The sequence below is a fragment of the Cyphomyrmex costatus genome, unplaced genomic scaffold (assembly GCF_001594065.2).
Source record: "Cyphomyrmex costatus isolate MS0001 unplaced genomic scaffold, Ccosl1.0 scaffold344, whole genome shotgun sequence".
Lineage (NCBI taxonomy): Eukaryota > Metazoa > Arthropoda > Insecta > Hymenoptera > Formicidae > Cyphomyrmex > Cyphomyrmex costatus.
Genome location: NW_017277600.1, coordinates 12,437 through 38,194, shown reverse-complemented (window position 1 = coordinate 38,194; position 25,758 = coordinate 12,437). Strand labels below are relative to the sequence as shown.

Here is a 25,758-nt window from a genome sequence, read left to right as displayed (position 1 = left end):
ATTGGCCGTTCGGCAGGGGCGCCCGGTTGCTAAGCAACGGCAACACCGCGCGCATTACCGGCCGGCGTAGCCGGCACTACGAACGGAGAGAGAGAGAGAGAGAGAGAGGGAGAAAGAGGCTTTTATATAGTGGCGCAGAATTTCGTCCAGAACGACGGTGGCTTTCATGGAGCGCGTACGCGGCGGATTGTAAACGATATACCGTGCGAAGCGGAGCGGACCACTCACACGGACGGGCGCGCTTTCTCTCCCTCCTTTCTCTTTCTCTCTCTCTCTCTCTTCCTCTGTCTCTTTCTCTCTCCATCCTTCTCCTTCTCTCCTCCGTTCCAATCTGTGTCTCTCTCTCTCTCTCTCGCCGTCTGTCGCTCGCGATCACGGACGGTACGACGCACGCTCCCTTTCTTGACGTATCCCCGCCGCCGACCGCCGGAGATCCTCAGTCTCGCGGTAAAGGACGTCGCGTGAGCTTCAGAGTTTCAGGGCGTTTAAGAGGAAGAAGACATAAAGATGGCAGAGGACAAGAACGAGACTAGTCCGAGCGCCGAGGGCGAGAAGCCGCCGCAGGAAACGGCGGCGTCGTCGCCGCCGGCCAAGGAAGAGCCGCCGACGAAGGAGCGCAAGGAGGACGAGAAGAAGGTCGAGGAGAATGGCGAAGGCGAGAAGCCGAAGGAGAACGGCGAGGAGAAGGCCACGCCGGAGCCGAAGGATATGCGGGCGATCGTGCTCAACGGTTTCGGCGGCCTGAAGAGTGTCAAAGCCCTGAAGAAGCCGGAGCCTGCCCTCGGCGAGGGAGAGGTCCTTATACGCGTCAAAGCCTGGTGAGTTCGCTTCGCTCTTTCTCTCTCTCCCTCCCCCCCTTTCCCCCCGTTTCTCTCTCTCTATCTCTCTCTCTCTCGCCAATCTCGCGGTCGCCCTTCCGCGCCCTTTCTCTGCTCTCCGAGTGTTCGCGCGCCAGCGAGAGACTCTTGGTCTATATTCCCTATACGCATCGTTCAGCGCGCTGCACCGAGCCGTTAGATGGAACGCCGATAGAAGCCATATTTTCCCTATTAAACCGCTGGAGCGTCTCGAACTCGCGCAGTTCGACCGGTCTGTCTATACGAACGAGCGAGCCATTGTCTACGTATACGTCATCACATTTTCGATGCCTGAAACCTTTTCTGAGATAATCTCGTCGATCGTCGATCCCAGTTGGATCCGACAATCCTCTTTCGACGAGAAGACTGTCCGAATTTTCAAATCGCCTACTGTCAGAATCGCGGGTAAATCGATAACGGCGAATTTTCGTCTCCCGTTTTGTTTTCGTTCGATCTCCCGTTCTCGACGAGTATGAGATTCGGAGATCGGAAGGTCACACGCGCGTTCGGAACGAAATAAGCGGCGCCCATATGGACTTTCGTCGGAGACCTTTGTCACGAAAATACGCGGCAGGGTGCGGCACACGGCTTCGACTTTGGGATATGCCCTTCGTGGTGCGTTTTGCTGCACTCGTTCGCCGCAGCGCGAAGACGCGCGAAGGACGAGGGATCGGTATATAGAAAGAAAATAACTTTCCTTTTATTTTGTTGATAGACATTTTCCAGACTGTTCTCGACCTCTCGCGCTCCCAACTTTCCCACGATAAATTACGGAAACTCTGGTGATTATTATATAAATACACATTATACCACTCTGCGATATGCGGGTCGTAGTAACCAGCGAATTTACGATCCTAATCGTCTAAACGGAGTGGAATTGAGAAACGTAAATGTTGAAGCTCGGCAATCCACGCCTCATTAGAAGCGAAACTATATCGTGCATGAAATTTTTATTAACCCTAAACTGTTTCATCCGTCTTTCTTTTTTCCTCTCCGAGTGTGTAATATCAATGGCCCCGGGCATTGATCGCTCGAGAGGATCACGCTGAATAGTCGAAAAGTACGCTTGATACACTGACACTTGATGCCCCGTTTAACGACGATACAAAGCGCAGGGGGCGTGATAAAAACACGTCCCGAATAACGATTTGTTAACGGCCCGAAGTGTTGCATTCCTTACGTCAGAATTTCTCGATGCACTTCGTCTCTCGAACATCCCATTCGCCACGCACCGCGACTGTCGATCGCGGTGCACGATCATCGATGGTCGATTAATCAATTTCCAAAACGCGGGCGTTGCCGCGGGAATTCATGAATCACGCGACGGATCGGCTATTTATTACGTTACGTGCGAGATAGGATGCCATCTTGATTTTTCAATTATAAAAAGGAGAGAGATGTATGTGTAACAACCTGTGTGTGTGTATATCATATCCTAAAAGAGAGGCGGCTTTATCTCTCGCGGCCAGGGACAGTCGCGATGATGATGGTGCACGGGGGAGATGGCGAACATCGGATTCGCCAAAGGCTGCGCGCGGACCTTTTCACGCGTGAGTCACGTTTTATAAAAGCTATTGGGATTGATGAGAAAATAGCCCCCATAGAAAGATATCACGCTGCCAATGCCGGCGAATAAATTTGTCTGCCCCGCTGCAGACGCGTTCGTTAAGCCACGAGCACCCCCGTCGTCGCGCGTCGACGGGACGGACGGCTAAATAAAGTACCGCTCTCTCAGTTTGTCGTTTCGATAAAATCCCGGGACGGCACACTACGATTCTGCAACTTTTAACGACGGCGCGCCAATACCGTTTATCGTTGCGCAGGAATTATATGTGTGGTACAAAAGCTGCGCAGCGACAATGGCTGCGCTCAGCGGAAAAAGCAGCTTTGCAAAAATTTATTAATAATCGATTCAACTTGTTCTTAGAGTTTCACGGTAGATCTAAATGCGCAAACCAATCGTGTTAATTGAATTAATGGAAATAATCCTATTTTCGGGCAAAGTGGATCTTTTAGTGCTCGATAATGTTAAATGCACACATTTTTGCAAATATATTATTTCAATTTTAAATGCTTGTTTGTCGAACTTGAAATGCAATCGCAAACTGAACCTGAAATTAATATCTCAATTTAGATTGGGGCTGTCAATTTTAATAATGAAGCTATTAGCACCTTAAAAATTTGTTAATAATTTATCGCGAAGAATTATATTAGAGAATTTTACAACAGTTGCAAAATTTGTTTTCTATTTTGTGTTTTGCTGTTAAATGTAATCAGTATAACGATAGCGATATTATCGTTAAGGTTACAGAATCGGAGTATAAATAACAATATTCTTTTTTTACGCCACGTGACCGTCTTTTGAAGAAACCCAAGCGCCTCTTCTTTTCGTATAGAAACACTAATCCTGTCAAAGATATTCTCCACTCCAAGAAGTATAAATTCATACGACATAGAAGGAAAGACGGGGGAGGGGGGGGGGATTTATGTATATACGGGCGCTTTTGTTACGTGATTTAATTATGTGAACAATGTTTACGATGGAACGTAATCGCTCTGTTGCTTTTTTTTATTCATCTTTGCCGTTACAGCCCGAGGCATTCTTCCATTTTAGTCGTGTGTGCGTTCACGCGCTTCGCATGTGAGCGTGAACTCCATTTGGGCGTACACGCGCCCTTTGTAGTGAAAGGGTTATTCGTCGCAGGAAATGTCGAATTTAAGACGTCGCGTTCGAAAGTGGAAGCGGTATTAAAAGTGCGTGTCGTTACTGGGACATTTAGATCGATATTTTTTTTTTTTTTGATAACATTATTTTGAGGAACTCTTTTTTATTTTATCATAAGAGAGAAAAGGAGAAAAGGAGTTTTTATATTGTTATAAATTCCTGATAAAAATATTATTCAACGAAGGTACCTAAATAAATTTCTTGGGAATTTAACGGCGAGAAACTTTTGACGGAAAGTTAATTGTGTTCCAAAATAATAATTATAAAAATTTTCGAAATTAAAATTGGAACTTCCACGGAAGACTGATCTCGTATTCGTCTTTCTTCAACATTGAATTTTTTATTACGAGCGATTGTACTCGCGAGTAGTTTTCCGTATTCTATACGTATCTCGTTCTTGATTACTCATGCTGAATCTATTCGCCGAAGGAAATGGGCGATTACTCCTGAATAAAACAGTCCTTCCGGTCGTGTCTACAGTGAGACAGCATAAAGTCCAATGAACCACCTTATTTCATGTATAATAGATAGTCCTCGACGACGAAAGAAAGCGAGCTGGCACGCCGAGTTTGTACGGATACTGTTCCAGAAGTTTAAACTCAAGTGGTCCCGAGAACCCAATAATGCATTCTCGTTTCGCACCGTAGTTTCTTTTTCTAACGAAGGAAGGATGTATATAAACATTTATGTCACATTTCGGAGCAGAGTTCACCCGGTATTCTGTAATCTCTTTTTACATTCCACGAGTTCTGGCCTTCTATCTCTCTCTTTCTCTTCAAGGCGTTCCCATAAGAAATTGGAAGCGACGGGGAAAAAAAGGCGTGCTCGCGATGAAAGACGAGTGTTGGAAACGCCTTAAAGCACGGGGAGAGAGAGAGAGAGAGAGAGAGAGAGAGAGAGAGAGAGAGAGAAAGAGCGAGGGAGAAAAGGAGAGAGAGGCACACACGCGGATCGCGGTGGTGTATTACCGTCCGCTGAATGGTATCCGTTCAAAGTTTCCCATAACGCGATATTAAGACCTCATTAGCATGATAAACTCGACGAGACAGATACAATGACGCCTTTCATCGAGCAAGCGCTTCCACGAAAACGCGATCGCGCGGGCTTTCGCCCGTATAAATTCCAAATACGTCGAGAATTTTACGTGCGTGCATCTGTGCACGCGTACGTGTGTCTACCCACACGCGATATCGCCGATTATTCACGCACTGTTTGTGCATAGACGACACAATGCGGACCTGTTATCACTGCATCAACCATGTATCAACTGCATCAACGTAAGGCGTAAGAAAGAATTATTCGCGGCTTTTAATTGCCACGGGGATTGCAAGTTTTTAGATCTCTTGAGGATCCTCGGACTTCTATAAATCTTCAGCTCGGCCATTGAATGCTTCTATTCAGATAAACTTGCGTATAGTAATGCGTAGCGCAGCACGAAGAACCATGTGCATTAAGAAATTATGCAATCGAATTTCTATCAGAAGGGCACACCTAAAATTCGATTGAATCTTCCGTATATATTCGTGGTTGTGGAGCTTCGCAAGTTTATCCGGATACACCTTGGAATCCTTTTGAATTCGCGGATTGTTGAAGTCTCGAATTCTTATCTAATAGAATTCGAATCTTCAGAAGCTTCGACTCTTCCGTTGATAAGATCCTGAATTCTTCGAATCTTTTTTTTTTGCGATTTAGCTCCATCTCAGCGGCATTACGATATAATGTCACTCGCGGAATAATCGCAAGGTGCATAAGTGCCTGCTGCAGATGTCGACGTCAAGTCCAGGTCTGAAGTGGACGCGCTTTCATATACGGTTATCGTCGGCAATCTTGGCAATCATGACGATAACGTCCAAGAAATCCTGAGATTATTTTCCCCGAGTAGCAATGCTATGCCTTGCTTTAATAAATTCTTTTTTATGTTCTCAGATTCACTCGGCATAATTAAATTAAGAATAAATCAATGCATAACTTTTCGGCTATACGAACGATCACGTCGATTTCTGTGCGCACGCATTTACGTTGACATCCGCGTGCGTGCCGGGAGGAGGTGGAAAGGAGAAAGGGTGGAAGCGAGGTAGAGGGTGTAGGAAATACGGGTGTGGTTCGATCAATACGGACATCCCATAGATCTATCGGTGCGTACGTACCGTCGCGGGTGAATCACACTGAAAATTATTGCTTGTAACGTGGGTCGCAATTATACACGGATCGAGAAATGTTTTCCCCAAAACTTGTCTCTAACTTGAAATAAACTGCCCGCCTGTTATCTGTTTTTATCTCAACGCAGCGGCACAACACGATTAATCAGTTTCTGTTTTTTGATTTCTTTGCACGCGTTAAATGTTGAAACGTTGACATATGATATCAATTGCTTTACAATAAAGAGACAAAAGATATACATATACCTGTATATTTTATATCGATTAGGAGGGTGTATTATAGATTCGCCCAATTTTCGCGTTTTTTTTCCACGACCGTTAGTTACTTTATAGGAGATATACGTTTGCGGATATACAATTTTTCGAACATTTCTGATGAAGCTAACTGACATTTGTAATTACATCTTAACGAATTCTATAATAATCATTCATCGTTTTCTGCATTTCATTTAATTCGACTTGGTTATCACTGCAGGTCACTGAAGCAGATTGGATGTTATTAAAAGAGAAGAAGAAAAAAAGAAGATTAACGACTTGTAAATCTTCAACTACTAATCGTCGGACTCCTTTACAGTCTATCAAGACATACTTGCATAACTGCATAACTGTTGCATAAAGAAAACTGTCCAATTGCATTTCTAATAAGGACGCGCATAAAATTCGATTGGATAATTTTCTTTATGCATATAATCGTGTAGCTACATGCAAATTTGTCTGGATGGATCCTTAGTGTCTTTTTAGATTTGCGGGCCTTTGAAATCTTGAATTCTCTCTTAAGCCTGTGTCACATTATACATTGGAGACTGAATGAGAATTACGAATTAGAGATTAGAATTCGATTAGTCAGATAATTTTTATTTTGTTCTAATTGATTGGATTCTAATCTTCCACTCGCAATCCTCCAGCTTCATTACACAGTATGATATGGGCTTAAAACGCGATATATACTGTCAGTATTGAATTTCATTTTTAGTATTGATGGTGTATATTCGAGCACGGACCTAGATTTTCAAATCTTCAAGATCTTCAATTTTTATATTCTGATAATACTCTCTAAATTTCTTGGAGTGAAATTGCACTCTAAAAAAATTAAAATACTATTTAAAAAAGAGTGAAAATATTGCACTCTTGGAGAATAAGATTCACTCCAAAGGAAGAAAGTCGTACTTCTTTTTTGAAAAAGTGAATGTTACACTGAAAGATGGAAATTTCACTCTAACAAAAAGGAGTGAGAAAATCTGTAACTCTTAAAAGAGTGCAAATATTTTCACTCTTTTGGAATGAGATTCTGAACTCTGAAGATATTTACAAGTGTTTCGTTCGCGTATTTGCAATACGATGCGTGCGATTTCGTGGAGCAAGTGAACAAAGGGGCGCGTATCGCTTACAGACCTCACGCCACGATGCGTAGACATTCGATAGAGCGAATCTTAAAATATGCAAAACGACCGCAGTTTGACCATGACAGAATTGTTCATCGCCCGCGTATGATTCACGGATATATATCGCTGGCGTGGCAAAACAGAGAAACCGACCAGCTAATCGTTGCGTCTCGGGTTATCGTATAGATTACTAAGTATTTTCCGTTCCTTACCGGTCAATAAGCGTAATCAACATGATGCGTCATCTCTGGCGTCTATACGAATCGCCGATAGATTTGCCGATCGCGCTGCATCACCGCGACGAATCGACAATTTTTTTTTATCGGACAGTGAGAAAAACGTCTAATTGAAAATGGATGACTATAATTGATTATATATCGATCAGAATTCCAGATATCCACAGTTATCTCACGTAGAATTCTAGTAGATTAGTTTAATGAGAAAATTCTGATATTCGTCATTTTCAATTAGAATTCTAATTAATCAAATCAGACATTGTTCTCAATGTATATAAAACTGGAAAAATATAAAAAATAAGTTAAACCGAGATTAAAATTAATCGATAGAGAATATGAGGCTCACTTCTGTCAATGTAGATTTACTGTAATCCTGATTTAATTTACTCTTTACTTTTTCTAATTTCTAGAACGAGAAAAAGATAAGTTAAATCGAGATTAAATTTAATCTATATTGGTAGAAATGGACATAAAGAGTCAGTTAACGGCGTCGATGGAAAATGTACACGATGCTTATCGAATTACGAACGCGAGTATTCACGTGACTTCAGATATCGAGATTGATGGTCGGCTCGATAGGAATTATTTACACCGCAAAAGTGTATTACACGAGAGTAAGACAGACTGAGTTCGCAGTTGCAGAACGAAGCGACATTTACGTCAACGTCAGTGCCACGCTGATGATTCACAAAAACGATATGACGGTACGCGTTTGAATCCGCAGCTGTTGTCTTACCGTTCGATTCTGTTTTTCGTTATCTGGCCGCTTGTATGGCTACCGGAAAACTTAATTCAGCCATATACATTTCTAATCTGATTTACTCATTGTAATTATACTGACGACATCATTTTGCAGATATATGTTTTGTAGCTCGTTATATTTTCGTCCCGAGTGCTTAACATAACGTTGCCAGGTAAATCGAACGTCATGTTAAGAACGTAGTTGGATGAGATTAGATCTTCGCGTAGCGGATCACACTTTATCCTCGCATGCGTAACTAATCCGTGCTTTAACCTCTCCTCGTCGCTTCATACGTCAGCTCCACATACTTTTCTCACCGTTACATCCTCCTGATTGCGATCCACTTCGCGCGAGTCACCGTCTACACAGAATAATCCGTCGCGGTTTACATGCACACCGATAGACCGTCGTACGTCATCGTAAAAGTGCAGCAGCCTCTCTCGCCTTCTCTGTCATCGAAGATGATATAAAAAAAAGCAACAAAGAAAAACTTTTATATCGGTAATACTACTCGTAGCCTCCTCTCTTACCCCCTGTTTAAAAACAATAATGATAACTCGGTTCGATGGGGTCATCTGTCCCGCGTGCATACAGTAATTGCTACCGTTCACTTTTCTTCAGGTTATACGCTCCCTGTGTTTTTCTGCTGCCTTAAGGGATCCTAAAGTTGTCTATTTTACCGACTGTTTTTTAAATAAATATTTTCTAACTGCATATATGTATGTATATACATAGATTTAAGAATTATGGCAAAAACGAAAAACAGTTGGAAAATTACAGTTTTGTTTACTTGTAGTGTCAATTTGTATTAATACTTGTTTTATACTCGATATGTTTAAAACAATTTTGATTTGAACTAGAGATTATATGAATAAACAATGTTGATATATTGTATACAACGTATTTTGCAAGGTGAGTCACTTTATTTTCTTCAACGATTTAAGGATATAATTTTCATGAATTTTTTAAAACTTAACAGATATCTCAACATTAAATCTGTAAATTTGATGTGACTCATTACAAAAATCACAAAGGAGAATAATTGCAATAGCTGAGGATGACGACTCCAAAGAGAGTCGAAACGTTTTATTGTATTTATGTGGAATGAAGGATTTAAATAAATCCACTTATTATTGATTGCGTATCAACAACAACACTGCATTCTCATTCGCCCCCTGTTACAGGAGAATTTGTGGTTTTGTTGAGTTCTTAGAATTAGTTTATGCCCATTCCTACTAGGTAGTTTAACTTTAATTTTATTAGTTCATCTTTTAATCTTCTTTTAATTCTTAAAATTAGTTAAAATTTAACTATATTGGAAACGTGCATTAAATGAAGGATTAGTTAGAAAATTTGTACATACATGCGTGCAATATTGATGTATCAACGACACGTGAATCGTATATGTATACACATATACTTTCTGAATCGGTCAAACAGACTTTAGATAGGATCCTCTTCAGCAGGTTCAACCCTCGCCACTCCTCTTTCTGAAAGAATGATTCGCAATTGCCGTTAAAATGCCAGCGACGAAATTCCTCGGCTGATTCTCCTCCGACAGTTCGATATCTCTCTTTCTCTCTCGCATTTGTTCGCCCGGTGATGCAACGATAAATAATTCGACGAGCGTGGTATTTCGATTAACTTCGCTGGTATCTCGATTGATCTCGATCGATGCGTTGACTTTACTCGCTCGTAATCGCATCTATGGGAAGGATAGTCGCTCCTCTTATCCGCGATATGGCTCGCGCGATTGTTTACGAGCTCCTCTGCCTATAGTCCTTCTTGTTTATCGTCCGTCTCTCTGACGTGGAAGATTTAGGTTAATGAAATCAGAACCTGGCTTATCTCTAATAATAAAGTAGCCAACGTAAGGAGAGCTATTGGCCTCTCGTCACTATCCTGCTTGGCCGACTGGCTTATCCCGTGACTTTACGAAGTAAATCGCGAGGCGACCAGCGCGCGTAATATTCCGTTCGCTATTTATAACCCTTCCGTTCCCTGCATAATTCATATATACGCGTTCGCGTTAATTCGCGCATACCGGCCCTTCATAGCCTAAATTGAGTTTAATTCGTTTCTCCCTTTTTTTTTCTTTCACGCGCTTCGCTCGCTTTTTTCTTTTTTTTTTTTTTAAAGTGAGCAAACGGGATACTCGACAACTTTACGCACCTATTCTCGAGATAAGGTAACGACGTCGTCGACTTCGATAAGCATAATGACCACGATGCGCAAACCATCACATATTGCGCGCGGAGACCATGTTATACACGATCATACATGTTTACAGATCCTGTAAAAATTAAGACATTATAAAACAAGTGTTCTTTTACATATATCGTTATTTTATATATTATTATATTTTAGGATACTTACACGTACTAGTATCAACTGCAAGAACTTCATCAATTATTTTTAATTTTACACGCCAAAATTGTTTTTATTTCGTAGAACATTGATGGTATAATCGATAAATTTGCTTATTAAAGAAGAGACGCGAGCTTATACTATAGTATGTGTTGCCAGCCTCTCTCCATTTGAGTGAATGTTGGAAAATCGATTATCAACGTTCTGTGAAATAAAGATAATATAATAATGTCGACATACTAAAAAATGTGATGAAGTTATAAATAATTCATGAAGCTGTTGGTATATTATTTGTACAAAAGTATCCCAAAACATAAAAGGATAACAAAAATGCTGTTTTACTATGTCCTACTAATTTTTTACCAGACCATTCGATAAAATTTATGCGGATGTCCGAACTTGCAAGAACGGCAGCGTATATACAATGTATACTGTGTGTACTTTTCCGACGTGCACGCGTAGAAATACCGCTGCGGCGGGTTCGGGTGCACTTTCACTCGTCCGAACGTCGGCTCCGATCGGAGTCACGCGAGATTCGTGCATTTGATTTTGCCGTACGATTACGTAGCCGCCCCATAGGCGCCTCGGTGTCTTCCACGACGATCGATTGACGTGTATATCCACGGAAAACGCACGTTTCACGAGTGAGAGACGGTGCGGGTCAAAGGGCGACGGTCTGGCTCTCCCATTTAAACATAGACACGGGGTCGTTTCCGATAAACGGCACCTGTTCTTTAACGATACACGCTGTGTGTCTCTTTGAGATCGAGTCTGGAAATAATTAACTAGCCGGCTGTGTTAAAATCGCGCTGGGATATCCTTTGTATTCAACGACGTGTGATTTGTTACGGTAACTTGGATTTCTTTCTCTCCGTATACAACGTGTGTCGATTGGAGACACCCTGTATACTGTGCGTGTCTCTCTGCGCTGGCTTTGTGCGGCTTTGTGTGACCCTGGGGTGCGTTGCATGTCGCCGTCCGGTCCGGTCCGTCCGTTCAATTGCCTCTTGCCAAGAATGGAGAAAATTATTCCCCTCAATTCGACGCAATTTAGAGGAATTAAGCGATCGCGAGCCGCGGGAGCCGCACTCTTCTTCGACTCGTAACTTCTGAACCTTCTCCTTGTCCTTGTACACTCGCTTCTCTCCCTCTCTTCTTTTTTAAGGAACCTCTCAATAAGAGCGAATCGTCGAATCATGGTTACTCTGGTTCCCACGAGAGCCTCAGGTAAAAATCGCTGAGGGAACAGAGGGCCCGGCATTGCATTACTCGGCAAACATTTTCAGTCCAGTTTCGTTGTAAAATTATACAGTCTGGTTTATATCGTAGATCGCTTCTCGCCGTCATAGTTAAATTTCATCGGCTTCCTGTACAGCACGATTGGAACTCCAGAGTCAATATATCGTGGAATTAAATTGGCAAATTCCGATCGATTAATAGCCGTTCAATATTGCTCGCTTTATTACACATAATCGATCGCTTTTCTTCATTATCGCTTGTCGCTACATTATTCGTTAATTAGCCGTGCGGCGGATATTATTAGCGTGCTGGTTACTCCGAAAGGGTTAATGGCAGTACGCAGAAATTCTGCTTGGCAGCCGGAACGGACCGTTTTTCTCCGAGCGCGACCGCGCTCGTGCAGCTCCCGGCGCGCCGGAAGGAGCGGAAACGACCCTAAGTACGACAAATTGTGAAAGTAATGGACGTAGTAATATGGTGTCTTACAAGGTGAATGAAAGCGTCTCGTGTGATCGGCTCTAAATCACGCGCGTTATCTACTCAGTTAACTGCGACGACAGCGCGACGCGTCGCGACCAGAATTTCATTACGACACATCAGGCTCTCCGTAACTGTCGCCGCCGCGCTGTTGTTTTATCTTTGTGGGACGGAATTTGTTTTCGTCCGCAGTTGCGTCCGCGCTTTATTACGTTTAACTGTCGTATTTGCGCTCAACGAGTTTGTATTAGCAACTGATAGAACGATGGGTGGTCGCGAATAGTTGAAAGCTCGCTTCATCGACTGTTTGACGAGCTTATTATGTACGGCGCGAATATCGGCGTTGCAGCATGGAACTAAAACGTCAACGATCTAATATAAAAATGACGATACACATAATAAACTGTCGTTTTTTCACATTTTTTTTTAAATGTAATTTTCCCATTCTTGTCCCATCATTTTCCTTGAAGGACATCGCACTAAATTATATTCAAAAGTCTTGGTGAAATGAGATGATTTTTACATAGCTTATAATATAGTGAACCAAAAATATTATATATAATATGCATTATTTAAGTAGTGGATATCAAAAGTGTAAAAACTGGTGCTCTGGGAGTATCACCTTTGATACACCACACTTAAAAATGATTTATTATGACATCTTTTGTTCATCGCATTATAAGCTGTTCATTGTGTGTGAAAATTGACTTATTTCTCTGCGGAACCCAATTTTCCATATAATTAGCGAGGTTCTTTTTCAAGTTTTTTTGCGACCAGAATATACACGATTGTCACAATTTGCATATAACAATTACACGTTGAACCGCGCGGACTGAAAGCACATGTTGAAACCGCGCAAAAGCCGAGAAAGGAGTTCCACGTAGCTTTATATCGTTGTGTTTTACTACAGAGAGACTCGGTACATTAATCGCGACGACGCCACCCTCGTTCCGGCGAGCGAGGCACCTCGCGACCCCGGATAGTTTTTACGGCCATTTAAAATTGCTAATTTTAGACGGTGGATTTTTCCGCCACGCCCTGCAACCGCACGAGGGATAAGTCCGCTAGGACAGCGCGCGAATACTCCACGTCAGCGGGCGGGATTTAATAGAATCGGCTTAATCCAATGCGGCGTTTCGGATTGGCGTTCGCGGACGCCCGTACCTGTCAATAAGCCGCGGAATAGAATCATTGTGCTGTACTTCGACTCGTTTCGCTTCAATTCGTCCTTCGACGTGGGGAGCGCGGTGTACCGTTCGCGGTTATCCCGGCAAATGATGCGTAAGTCGCGCGTGTTCCCACGTATTACGTTCCTCCCTTGTTCCCCTCCCGTCGCGTTATTGGACACGCCGTATAAATGTATATATATACGCTTTTCGATCCATGCGATTTATTGCGTACCGATACATTAGGTATAATCCCCGTATAAACTTGCTACTTGCGTTCGCGACGTGCGATTACACGAGTTGCACGTGCTCCGACGTTTTGTTCGGCGGTTTCCGTTGCTTTCGAATCCGTTAGGCTGAAATTCTACAGTCGGGTAGTAAGCCGTAAAAAATTGACCAATCATAATCGATTACTTTCCTCACATGCGATTGGTCAATTTCTTATGATTTACTGCACATTGACGGTACACTATTATCAATGGAGCAATGGTAACTCTATCTCTTGAATTAAATAACATTTTGTTATCTTTATTCTCTATGTATACCGAAAATGTACATCAAATTCTATATTTATTTGATGCTGTTTCTATATAGTTAATTTCAAAATAAACATCGTCCACATTAAAGTGTGCATTTAGTAAATAATAAATAATGAGTTATAAATTTAATTTATTTTCTAAAATTAAATTTTGCTTAACTCCGATTCAGTCAAATTAACGATATGTTAGGAGCAACGGCGAATCTATAGAAATAATTAAAAAACTCAAATTGGATGTAATTTTTGACATCATGAATTTAATAGTAGAATTTATTAATCTTATCACGTTGTGACGAATCGCGACGATTTAAACATGCATTGTTAGCAATAGACTCCATGAAATTCGAAAAGGGATAACGTGCGCGGTTGGTTCATCCAGTCGTTACGTGAATCATGAGGGAATTTTGTTCTCCAATGTGGTATATCGTTCGCGACCGCAAACTTCCTTCGTTATGTTATCGGTAAAATGTATGCTATCGTACAGTACAGGCACCAGCTGCAATGCATCTATAGTACAGTAAACCCGGGAGACTGAAACTATACCTGTTTGCGCGCCGCGAATGATTCATTCTCTTCGTCGGTCAACAGAAATATCGACAGTTTCTTCTACTTCCTTTTTATTTTTGATTTTATTTATATGCAACGTGACAATACGTGCATGCATACACGTGCACTGGAAAGAGGAAAGGAGCGTATAGCGAGATAGAAAAAACTGATACGCGTAGCGATAAACTCCCACGTGGGCACTTCTGATATACGTTCGCCAACCTTGGACGAGATTTCATCGAGTGCGCGGTGATTCATCACGTGGTGCTCGGTGCTCCAGGAAATTACATGGTGTATCGCGTAAATTGATAACAATTTACGACATATCTCACGAGAGGCGCCGTGCAATCGAAAACGGAGTATTCGCATTCTCAAGCTGATCGCGTTCCGACAGCCGCATTATTCGGAATAAATAAATAATAAAACGAAATGGAATAAATGCATATATAAATTTGCTGTCACATCCTCCTCTGAATTTCAAACTTATCGCAGATTTTCCTTACTATATATATTTGTTTTTATTTTATCTTGTTATTCTACTATAGACAATTCTCCTTTTGTTATCATTTTGTCAAACAATTCAGGTCTTTTCAAAAGACTACGAGATGATACATCGACGCATGCAGAGTGCCATTTATCCGACGATTTTGGCGAAATCCTTCGACGATTTCCGTAGAAATGTCATCGAACTTTTCGTCGGGAGCGCCAATGGTAAATATTTCTCGATTCCAATGAGTAACGTCGCCGCGACGACCGTGGTCGCGTTGCGTGCGACGCCAGGCATCGGTCTAGGCGTCGCGGCGCCTTCGCCTTCGTACCCTCTCCCTGTCAGTCGGGCTGTTAGGTACCGGCGAAGGTAACTACACGTATATTTTACGCGAAAAGACGCGAGCAAGTTCTCGTTGCTATGCGAAGCGGTTTCTATTCCAGCCCTGTTCAATGCTTCAAGCGCAAGCACATATATACGATATCCCTACACGGCGTAAACGTATAGGATTTTATGATCTAATCCTCTCGAGATTATCCGTATTCTGCTGAAAATGAGCACGTTCGTCTGTCCCACAGGACTAAGATCAGAACGAAATTCTAGACGGCGATAACGATCTCGAGATAGTAATAATCGAAGAATAGTATCATATCATATGTTATTAATACGTTATAATGACCATTATGCTAATGGCACGGATGCTGCGATTTGAAACAAATTAACTGCTCTTGATTATAATTTTTGATAATTTATCTTGATTTTTTGAAATTCGAATTTCTTAAATATAAATTTCTAAACAGAAATATTTAAGTACTAACAAAGAAATGTGTTACATAGCGAAAGTGATATAAAAAAAATTAACGTTACCGGTCGAAAGATCACGTTTGAGATAGATATTGTATGGTAGATGATTAAATCTATGAATCCTATATGGATTTCGTGATCTGATTTGGATTGGTACATGTTTTGCCATTTGAACTTACAATTAAACGCAAAATATCTTGATAACAATGCATTTTTGAAAAAAAGATATCTCAACAAACGTTGTAGAGTTTGAATAGGACCATCAGATAAGCTTCTTAGATTTTGATCCAAGGATTTATTGGCTCATTTAGGACCAATTGTAAAATCCACTTTAACCGAATGTAGAATTTCTCTATTATTTATAATAACTAAATAAACACTCTATTAGTCTTAATATTGTGTATTTGACAAATTCTTTTTATTTTTTTCAGTGGATTGAACTTCCAGGACTTGATGGCCAGGCAGGGCGCAATCGACTCGCCCCCAAAGACCCCGTTTATCATGGGCTCAGAATGCGCGGGTGACATTGAGCAAGTCGGCGAGGGGGTTGAGAATTTCAAAGTGAGTATAAGCACGAAACTTTTAATGAATCTGATTACGAGTGCGCAAACTTAAATTGTAAACAAGTTTGCTTCTTCGAGTTCTATGTGTATTTGGAATTTCATTAAGAAATAAAAATGAAACGCGAGGGAAACTATATTGCTCATTTCCTCTGTTCTCTTTTCAAAGAAGATTAATAGTTGCGTTGTAAATAGCGTCCAACGTTATTGGTATTAAATGTCGAAATGCGCACGAACGGAAATGCAGACTTATTTGTGTCGGAAACTTTACCTGCAGACGAAAGTGTAATTAAATTACAAGACGCAGTCTCTTCCCTTTGTATCAGTAGAGTAAAATCGTCTCCCTGAATTCGTCGAAGACTAGAGGCTCGATAAGCCTTAAACGACTAGCTTAGTAACGCGTTAATTCGATTTGGTCGTACGAGACTAGAGCTTATACCTTTTACATATAAGTATCGAAACAGAAGTCCTGTATTGATTTTCAGCATTGACGTCACATGCGGCTCAATGTTGAATTATTTTGAAAGCTCTCGAAACGTGTTTCCTCGGCTGAACTACGAACGCCATAAATAAAATGAGAGGCTACTTTCCCCTCGCGGTCGTTTCGCTTATTAAACCTTACGTCAGGCGAAAAAAAAGAACGCAAAAATTTCCCATATCCCTGGCGCGATAAAGCGCCAGGAGGCTGTATTAATGGTTGCTTCGTAAATAACGTCGAATATCACCCAAGGCGGCATGCTCTCGTATTTAACGTTGTCCGTATTACGGAGAGAAGCTGGCTTCGAGCCCGCGAAATTTCTTTAAGGCACGTTTTTCGTCAGCTGGCGCCGTCGTATGGAGAGACTTGTGCGCTCAGGGTGGTCTATTTTCGCGACTCGCGATAGTCTTTTCGGGGTCAGAAGGCGCGAGCGAGATTCTCGAAGCGCGTAGAGTCAGATATCCGGCCAGCGCGTGTAGAACAGGCTGCCTCGACTTGTCAGAGAGAAAAGTAAAGGGGAGGAAAGGAGCATACGGGTTGAGAGTAATTCGGTTTGTTTCTACCTCGCCCTGACTATCAAGAGACTTTACAGCGGGAGGTCTAATTCGATCAAATGGGCTCGCTCCGCCTTCTAGAAAGACGCAAAGTATAAAATCGTTGAACTTTCCTTATCCAATAACGATCAGATAAGTACGTGAGGAATTCGTGCGCGATATAATTCTGAAAATATCGTATATGAAAATAAAGATACTTTTACAAATCGGTCTTTAAGAGAGAAGTTTCAGACAGAGAAGCTTCCCAGTCTTTGTGTTCGGAATGTAGGTATTTCAAGTATTCACATCTCAAAGTAAAAATAGTTTAGAAGCTACTGAACTTTTTACAATAAGCTGTTAATATAAATTATAGATTTCAGTTCTAAGTCGATCAGACAACAATAAGTTATAGTAATCAGTGACTGCATTGGAGATATAACCAAATTCCATTTCTTACGACTTAAAAATTGGATTATTATATATTATATGATCAATCATGCAGACTATGTTGTTTGCCCTGAGAATCATTTTTTTGATTGGCTAAAATATTATGACGTAACAATATCCAATATGATTTATTCTGAATGTAAGTTTTCTAAGATTTATGACTTATAATTTTGACTTACCACTAGTAGTATAATATAAGAGGTGACTAATAGCTTATTGTAGAAAGCCTATGAATCTAAGTCCACAGCTTGCTTTAAGAAGCCGTAAGCTGTAAAATCGAAAGAATCAAAAAAGAAATTGATCAATCACAGTTAATTATTTTTCTTACATTTGTGATTAATTAATTTCTTATAGCTTTTTTACTTACAGCCTTTTAAAACGAGCTTGTAGACTGATATAAATGCTCTGCATTTTGACAGACGCAACATGCACGTAATGGTTTTTTCTTTCTTTTAATAGGTGGGCGACAGGGTGGTCGCTCTTCCTGATCACAAAGCGTGGGCGGAGCTGGTTGCCGTACCGGCGACATCCGTTTTCGCACTACCGCCCGGAATGAGCTACCTCGACGCGGCCGCCATCACCATGAATTACACCGTAGCTTACATCCTGCTCTTCGAACTGGCTCATCTCACGCCCGGCAAGAGCTTGCTGCTTCACAGCGCCGGCGGCGGTGTGGTAAGTCGAACAGAAGAATTCGTCTTTATATATTTGTATTTCCTATCGGGCCGAAGTATCACTCCTCTCGAAAGATATGAGAAGGAAGAGATGATGAATTGGACTTTTTAATTACACCCCCTTGTTCATGCTCGCGAATATCCTTTATCATGACTTCAACAACTCGACGTGCACTCGACGCGCCGTGTTGTACTTACGAAAGTATCGTAATGGTTGATTATACACGATGTCTACCTTTCTCTCTTCCTTTTTATTAATTGCTTCTTTTTCTCCTTCCTTATAAATGCCTCGATATGTTTCAATATTAAAGATAACGTCGACATTCGATCGTACGTAACATATTGGACTTCAATATCCCCATCGTAATCATTATCATAAATGATTCCGCTCGTTTCGGATATACTGAGAGATTTTATAATTATCACGTTGAAATGTATGGCGGCTCGAACATTTTAACAACATACGATATGTAGAAGCTATTCCTTTACTGAATGCGCACGATGTTATAATATTATCTTCACCGTGTATGAATTAATATTCTATTGTGCGCGTGATTGTATTAAGTTTCATGGCACAACGCTCGGCACGATAATTATTTTGAATTTTGCAGCGGTTCATCGTTAAAGCGACAGAATGTAGACGAGCGAAAGCTCCGTTTTAGCGTGCAAAAATGCTCAACCAACAATAACGACTTTGCGAAGGGGTGCTTTCGCGTGAGTTTAGACAGCTTTATCGTGGTATCACGTGTATAAGCGAGTTAATGTCTCACACAAAGATGTTCCGCTCGTAAATGTAAACGGCCAGGCGTCTTCGAGGCGTGTATACGTTACTCGGAACAGCACAAATCCGATAAGTTATAGCAGCGTTACGACCGCGGCATCTAAATAGTTAAGAAGCAAGCGTCATTAACATTATTGCTTATACATTGCTAGAACGGTTTTACGAGAAGCACTGGCATATGTGTGCGAAAGACCACGGCACTCTTACGACGTTTTTCCTTAAATTCATTGCGCTTTAGCACAAAGGTAATGGGGATTCGACGGGCGGACGTCAATTTATTCGTAAGGAATTGCCGTAGTATAGAGTACCTAAACAAGATTTTTTACACGATAAATATTTGCACGCTCTTTCCTCTATCGAGGATACCGAAATAAAATTTTCTCCCCCGCGGGATCTCTCTACGAGTTACCGAAATAAAATTTGCCGAGCTTCGTTTACTCACCCGCGGAGATCAGTTTAAATCTTACGCCTACAACTTGAAGATTTTAAACATCTCGCACGGGGTGCGAATGAAATGCAAAATTTCACGAAAACGACGACGAGTAGTCGGATGGTGGTCGCTCGTACGAGTCGACAGTGATGGGGACAGAGGGATTTGGGAAAGTTAAAGTACCAAGGGGTATTTCCGGGTTCTTTGGCCATGCGAGATGGTTTGTCTCTTTTCCCACATCTCTCTCTCTCTCTCTCTCTCTCTCTCTCTCTCTCTCTCTCTCTCTCTCCCCCTCTCCCTCTCTCCTCGTCTCGATGAACGAGAAGGCGAAGCAGAAGAAGGAGATAAGAAGGAGAAGATAGAACCGTCGGGATCAATACGACTCAACAGGTTACACCCGAAGCCAACGACAAGCCACCCCCGCCAACCGTCTCTCGACCCCCGACGCGACGGTTGAGACGAAAGGCGAAATCTACCGGGGAATGCCGGTGCGCGAATCGTACAGGGTGTGAGGGTTGCCAGGCAACCTTTCGCTCTCTCATCGACCACCGTCATGGACCGCACCCGTCTGAGACCATACCACCACCGTCGCCACCGCCGCTACCATCACCGTCACTGGCACGTTACTACCACGTGGCGCGGCTTTAAGCTGCTTCCACACCGCACCGCACCGCATTACACCGGCCACGTGTATACCCGGCGACCTAATCCGTTCTCTTTTCCAAAGAACACACTAAGTCGAGAGAATAAGTCAAAATGATGATTTTTTTGTTTCAAAATTTGACTATTAGTTGACATTAAGAATCAAAATAGAGTTTCGATTTTTTGCATTTCTTGGGGGTTCTTCTTCGTTCTTTTTCCTCTTGTAATTAATGATATTTTATAAAAACAGCTTTCTCAGCCGTTACTTTGCTTTGAAATGCTTCACGAAAATATTCTTGAAAATATTCTCGAACGAGAAATGTACTTAGAAAGAGAAATACGTATACTATATAGAGAAAAAAATATATTTCTTTATTAAAATCGAACTTTATACGTCGAGAAGCTGGCTACAATTTTTGGAATGTTTTTATATGATGGATGTTATTATACGGGACGTGATGGATGGTAGATGGCTTTTTCTCATCTTTTCAGTTCCAGCTGTTAGAGAAGATAAAGAATTAAACGACAATTAAGGTCGTTCCTGAAATCGATCCGACCATTCACTTGTACTATAAATAGCCATCGAGTGGCGATCCATCAGCTATTCTCATGAAACGAGCGCATGGCAAACGGTTCTTGTTGACATTCCCGTATTCACGCGATGTGCTCGATGCATCTGTCTCGAGCGAGGGGTACGTGAAAGTACCGGGAGCGGTACTCAGACATTGTTCATTGAAGAAAGATATGACGCGATTCGTCTGAAAGACTCACAAGAGAGGAAAAGTCCTCCGACGTGATCAGATAATGGTATATTTTTTTCATAGACCAAGTGTGGCCTCTTCTGAAGCTTTTCCGTCGTACGTGACCAGTTTTTCTTGCGGCTAATACGCGGAAATCACGGCGCGAGAGTGCTCGTGTTTCTCTGGCTCATGTGAAATCCATTGTCGTCGTTGAGCATGAATTATCGTTCCTATATACATACGGCTCTCATCCTCCTCGATGTCTCGAACAAGAAAGCAAGAAGGAGGAAGGGGAGTACGAATGAGGAGCGATGGGCGACATTGTTCTTCGAGTCCGCGGATCGGTTAATATTAATTAAGTCATTGTTTCTACACGCGAGAAGAAAGCTTCCGCTCTCTGAGATTCGTGAGGCATCGCCGGTGAAGATGCAACGTTGCTATACAAAATATTTTAGGGAGATTTATCGCATATATGTTTTATATCGTAGCAAACAGTTTTAAAATTATAGCAAATACAATAACGAAGTGACAAACATCTTCGAGAAAACGGGATGTAATTATTATAAAAAGCTGAAATATATTTTTCATAATTATTTAGAGATTCTAAATGATCTGTTTGTCTTTGTCTCCTTTGCTTTCTTCTCTCTCTCTCCCTTTCCTCTTTCTTTCTTTCTTTCTTCCGCTCCCCCTTTTTACTTGTATCTTTTTTTTTTTCATTTATGCTCTTCTTCGAGCTTGGGGCACTCTAGCATCGGCTCGGTCGTCTGGTATCGAATTCTCGACAAGGGGCGGAGAGAAATGGAAAGCAGCGAGCGCGATTCTCGGAAATAATGTATGCCGCTTCTGTTGAAAATCTCGAACGGCTGTGCACGCGGCCAGTACGTTCTTTTTTCTTCTCTCTTAATCCCATCTCATCCTTTCTTAAGATGTAGCGTTACGAGTAGCGGCTCGACGCCGCCCGTCCAATTCGACGCGTAACTGGATTTTCTCGGCAAAAAGTAGCGTGCAAAAAGAAAGGCTATGGGGAAAGAAGGTGACGAAGTATATGTTCACGCGTATTTTTTAATGAAGCATGCGAAGAAAAAAAATGTGAGAACTGTCTGTTCTGTTCCTTCATATACTTTTGCTGACTTTTGATCTATTATGTTGTTAAATTGATGATTGGACCATATCGTTGAGAAACATTGTTTTTCATTCAATTTAGGGCCAAGCGGTGGTACAGCTCGCGAAAACCGTGAAGGACGTAACCATCTTCGGTGTGTGCAGCAAATCAAAGCATGAGGCCCTTAAAAATGCCGGAACTATCGATTATCTTTTGGAACGTGGCGCAGATTACAGTAACGAAGTCAGAAAGTATGTAGTTCATGTTGCACATAATTAATATTTATATTTTTTCTTTCCGTTGAAAATACGATCAATATACATATATTAAAAGGTTTAAAGAGAATTTTGTACATTTCTTTCATACGTGTCTGTACTTGTTTAGAATCTCCCCGGAAGGTGTAGACATCGTTTTAGATTGTCTATGCGGCGAAGAATGTAATAAGGGCTACGCCCTCTTGAAGCCAATGGGCAAATACATTCTTTATGGATCCAGCAATGTCGTCACCGGGGAAACTAAAAGCTTCTTTTCTGCAGCACGATCAGTACGTAACTCGACTTTTAGATTCATTCAATTTTTCATTCGTATCGATCAAACAAAAGCATTTTGTATATCAATATAAAATATCTTTTAATACTTTAATATTAGATTTTATAAGCTTTGATATATTTTTCTTGAATTGTCTTGTTATTTTTTGTGGTAAGATTTTCTTTTGAGTAATAATAACTTTCTTAGGATTATATTTCTGTCATACCAATGCACATTTTATTATGTGTTTAGTGGTGGCAAGTCGATAAAGTGTCGCCCATAAAGCTGTTCGACGAAAACAAAACGTTGTCCGGATTGAATCTACGCCATTTAATGTATCAGCAAGGTAGTCACGCGTTTGTTCGACGAGCGGTGAATCAAGTGTACACGCTATGGAGCGAAGGCAAGATCAAGCCAGCGGTGGATTCAACATGGGCGCTGGAGGATGTGCCCGAGGCCATGCAAAAAATGCACGATCGCAAGAACATCGGTAAGATCGTGCTGGATCCGAGTCTGGAGCCGAAGCCTAAACCAGCTACGCCGGCTAAGGGCAAAGCGAAAGACAAGAAGGCTGCGAATCAGGAGGAGAAAAAGGCGTCTAGCGTAGAGTCGGAGGAAGGGGAGAAAAAGAAGGAACCAGAATTGACAAACGGTACCTCAGAAGACAAATCTGATAGCGGTAAGAAAATAGAGAATATGACAAATTAATATTACATTATTTCATACATCTCTCGAAGGATCCCAAATATCTAAAGACTTGCCTGCATTTCCTGTTTCAGATTCTAAAGAGAAGGAATCTAGCTGAATTAGCAATAGTAACTAATCCTATAAGAACAAAGAAATGATACCCATAAACATCAAGAATTCCCAGGAAAGTACTATTGCTGAGAGATCCATCGCTGTTATCCGAGAGAATAAATTTGAGAAATCCACGGATGGTATCGCGTAGAATTTACATGCAGATGATTCACAATGAGAGTAAACCGTAATTCACATTATATGATCTAATATAATGGGAAATAGGTAATCTCTCTCTTCAAATTGTTACTTGTAGGACACGGAATTTAAACTTTTAATTTAGCGAATAATTGATCGCTTGCACTGTAAGCTATACACTGCTTTTTTTTTTACGTCGAAATGGGTGTCCTTCCCTTTATCATCTGCATGTATCTATTCTACTTACATTTGTGCCGAGATTAAGAGTTCATACGAGTTATAAGAGAAGGAGAATCATCATAATGCATAAGGACGAGAGAATCAACCAAATAGAAATTACAATCTTGATGCGGTCCACAGTAGTTTACAGAATATAAGAACGTTATGTTTATTTTTTCACACCGACCAAATGGTTAATTTTGCGAGGAGTTAAGTGAGCAATTGTTGGGTATTAGATAGTTATTAAGCAGCTTGAATCTTTTTTTGTTATTGTCATTTTAGGAAATGGTTACAACCTTTCCGTACTTATCAAACAATCATAAAGACGACATAACAGTGAGCAGTTTAATAATTGTGGATTATCCAACAATTTATCTACTTGGCTCTGTCTATTTGTATTGAATACTATCGCTGCTATTATGATATCTATATACTAACAATCTCTTACATTAATATAATATTACCTCTATTTGTAATTTAATGGGATAAAATAACATATTGCGCTAGTTTCCGTGGAGAAAAGCTAAACGCGGGGCTGCATTACTTTCGTATGTAAATTTTATGTATTAAAGATGTTTTTACGCCACCTTATTATTCATCGGTGATGCTTTTGTCACGATGAAATATCCTTTTAAATTTTAACGATATAGTCATGAAAGTCAAGAGTAATATTTAGCATTATATATATGGGGCATTTCGCTGAAATTTGGACACTCTTTTTTCATACTCTTTCATACTTTGTAGTTTTTATGTAAAATTAATTATAGTCTTTGACATTTTCCTATGCAAAAATTTAAAAGTAAAAAAATTGAAGTGTCTAGACATAACTGCCTGAAAACTCATTGTAATCGGTATTTTTCTATATAATCGGGATTCTATATCTTTCTTGAAATCACTGATATGTATTGATCTTTGCAACGATATATCAACGAGATGCTTTCGAGATATTTCGAATTTTGAAAATCTGACGCAATGCAAAACTGTTTAAGAAAAAATGCATTCGTTGATGTTTATCATGCGCTACAAAGTTTGGATAATGATCAGATTTAATAACTAATCTGAATATAAGAATTAACTGATATTTAACATAAATTAATTAAGCGAAAAATGTAATTAGACTGACTAATTATGGCTTGAAATTGTAAAAGCCTAATAGAGACATTGTTCGGCACAAAAGTGCTTTGAGAATTGTCTTAGTAAATGTTGGCGTATTATTATTTCTATTTCTATGTGAAAGAGAAACTTTCGAATCAGTTTTAATGAAAGGACCACCGAGCATAAGTGGTCATACAATACGCATGTCTCGTCGTTTTTATTCAGATTATACAAGTCGATAATGTATTTTAAAGACTCCGAGTAACTTTTTATCGTTTAAATGAAATTTTATAAACATTTTAATGACGTTGCATTAACATATGTACATGAAGAGTAATTTAATGAATTATTAGCATTGTAGAATATATATCGCTCTTTTTTTTTCTACGAAAAGAAATGACAGTCTAAAGTACGCAAAGGCCTCATTTTTTAATTATTATCACATGCTCGCGTAAATGTAATTGTGTCGCTTGGACATGAAACGCGTGACTGCAGTCCGATAAATTATATTAAAATCTTCATTGCAAATTTTTCTTCGACCATTGAATTTTTTAATTAGTTTTCCGACTGGCCGTGATATATTATGCGATGTATTATAGGCCGTTCTGTACGAATAAACAGTAAAGAATGCGTTACTAATGATGATCTGTTAAACGAGAAGGTTTTATAGTAATATAAACGAAAGATTAAGGATTCTCGTGAGTTTCAAGGAGGTAAAGCGAAAAAAAGCAAAAAATGAAGTAGAAAACGAAACAAAAGATCTCGAGGGCGTGTCCTCGACGGAACGCGGCTCGATAGAGAAGCTGGCCGATGCAGAACAAAGTGTGCATATCTCCGGAATGTTGGAACAATTTTGATGTAGCCGATT

The 25,758-nt window shown here is 40.8% G+C and overlaps 1 protein-coding gene across 2 annotated transcripts; it reads left to right on the top strand.

The window, feature by feature from the left end:
* The first annotated feature begins 200 nt into the window (after positions 1-200).
* Positions 201-24,501, top strand: LOC108776199 (synaptic vesicle membrane protein VAT-1 homolog-like). Of its 2 annotated transcripts, none has more exons than XM_018542734.1 (7): positions 201-818; positions 16,157-16,286; positions 18,203-18,418; positions 22,215-22,363; positions 22,497-22,656; positions 22,893-23,319; positions 23,420-24,501. In XM_018542734.1, the coding sequence occupies exons 1-7, from the start codon at positions 508-510 to the stop codon at positions 23,443-23,445; spliced, it is 1,419 nt and encodes a 472-aa protein (XP_018398236.1). In that variant the 5' UTR covers positions 201-507; the 3' UTR covers positions 23,446-24,501. The 2 variants fall into 2 exon arrangements, with proteins under 2 accessions (XP_018398236.1, XP_018398235.1); XM_018542733.1 differs by having other exon boundaries at positions 23,396-24,501.
* Positions 24,502-25,758: the final 1,257 nt, after the last annotated feature.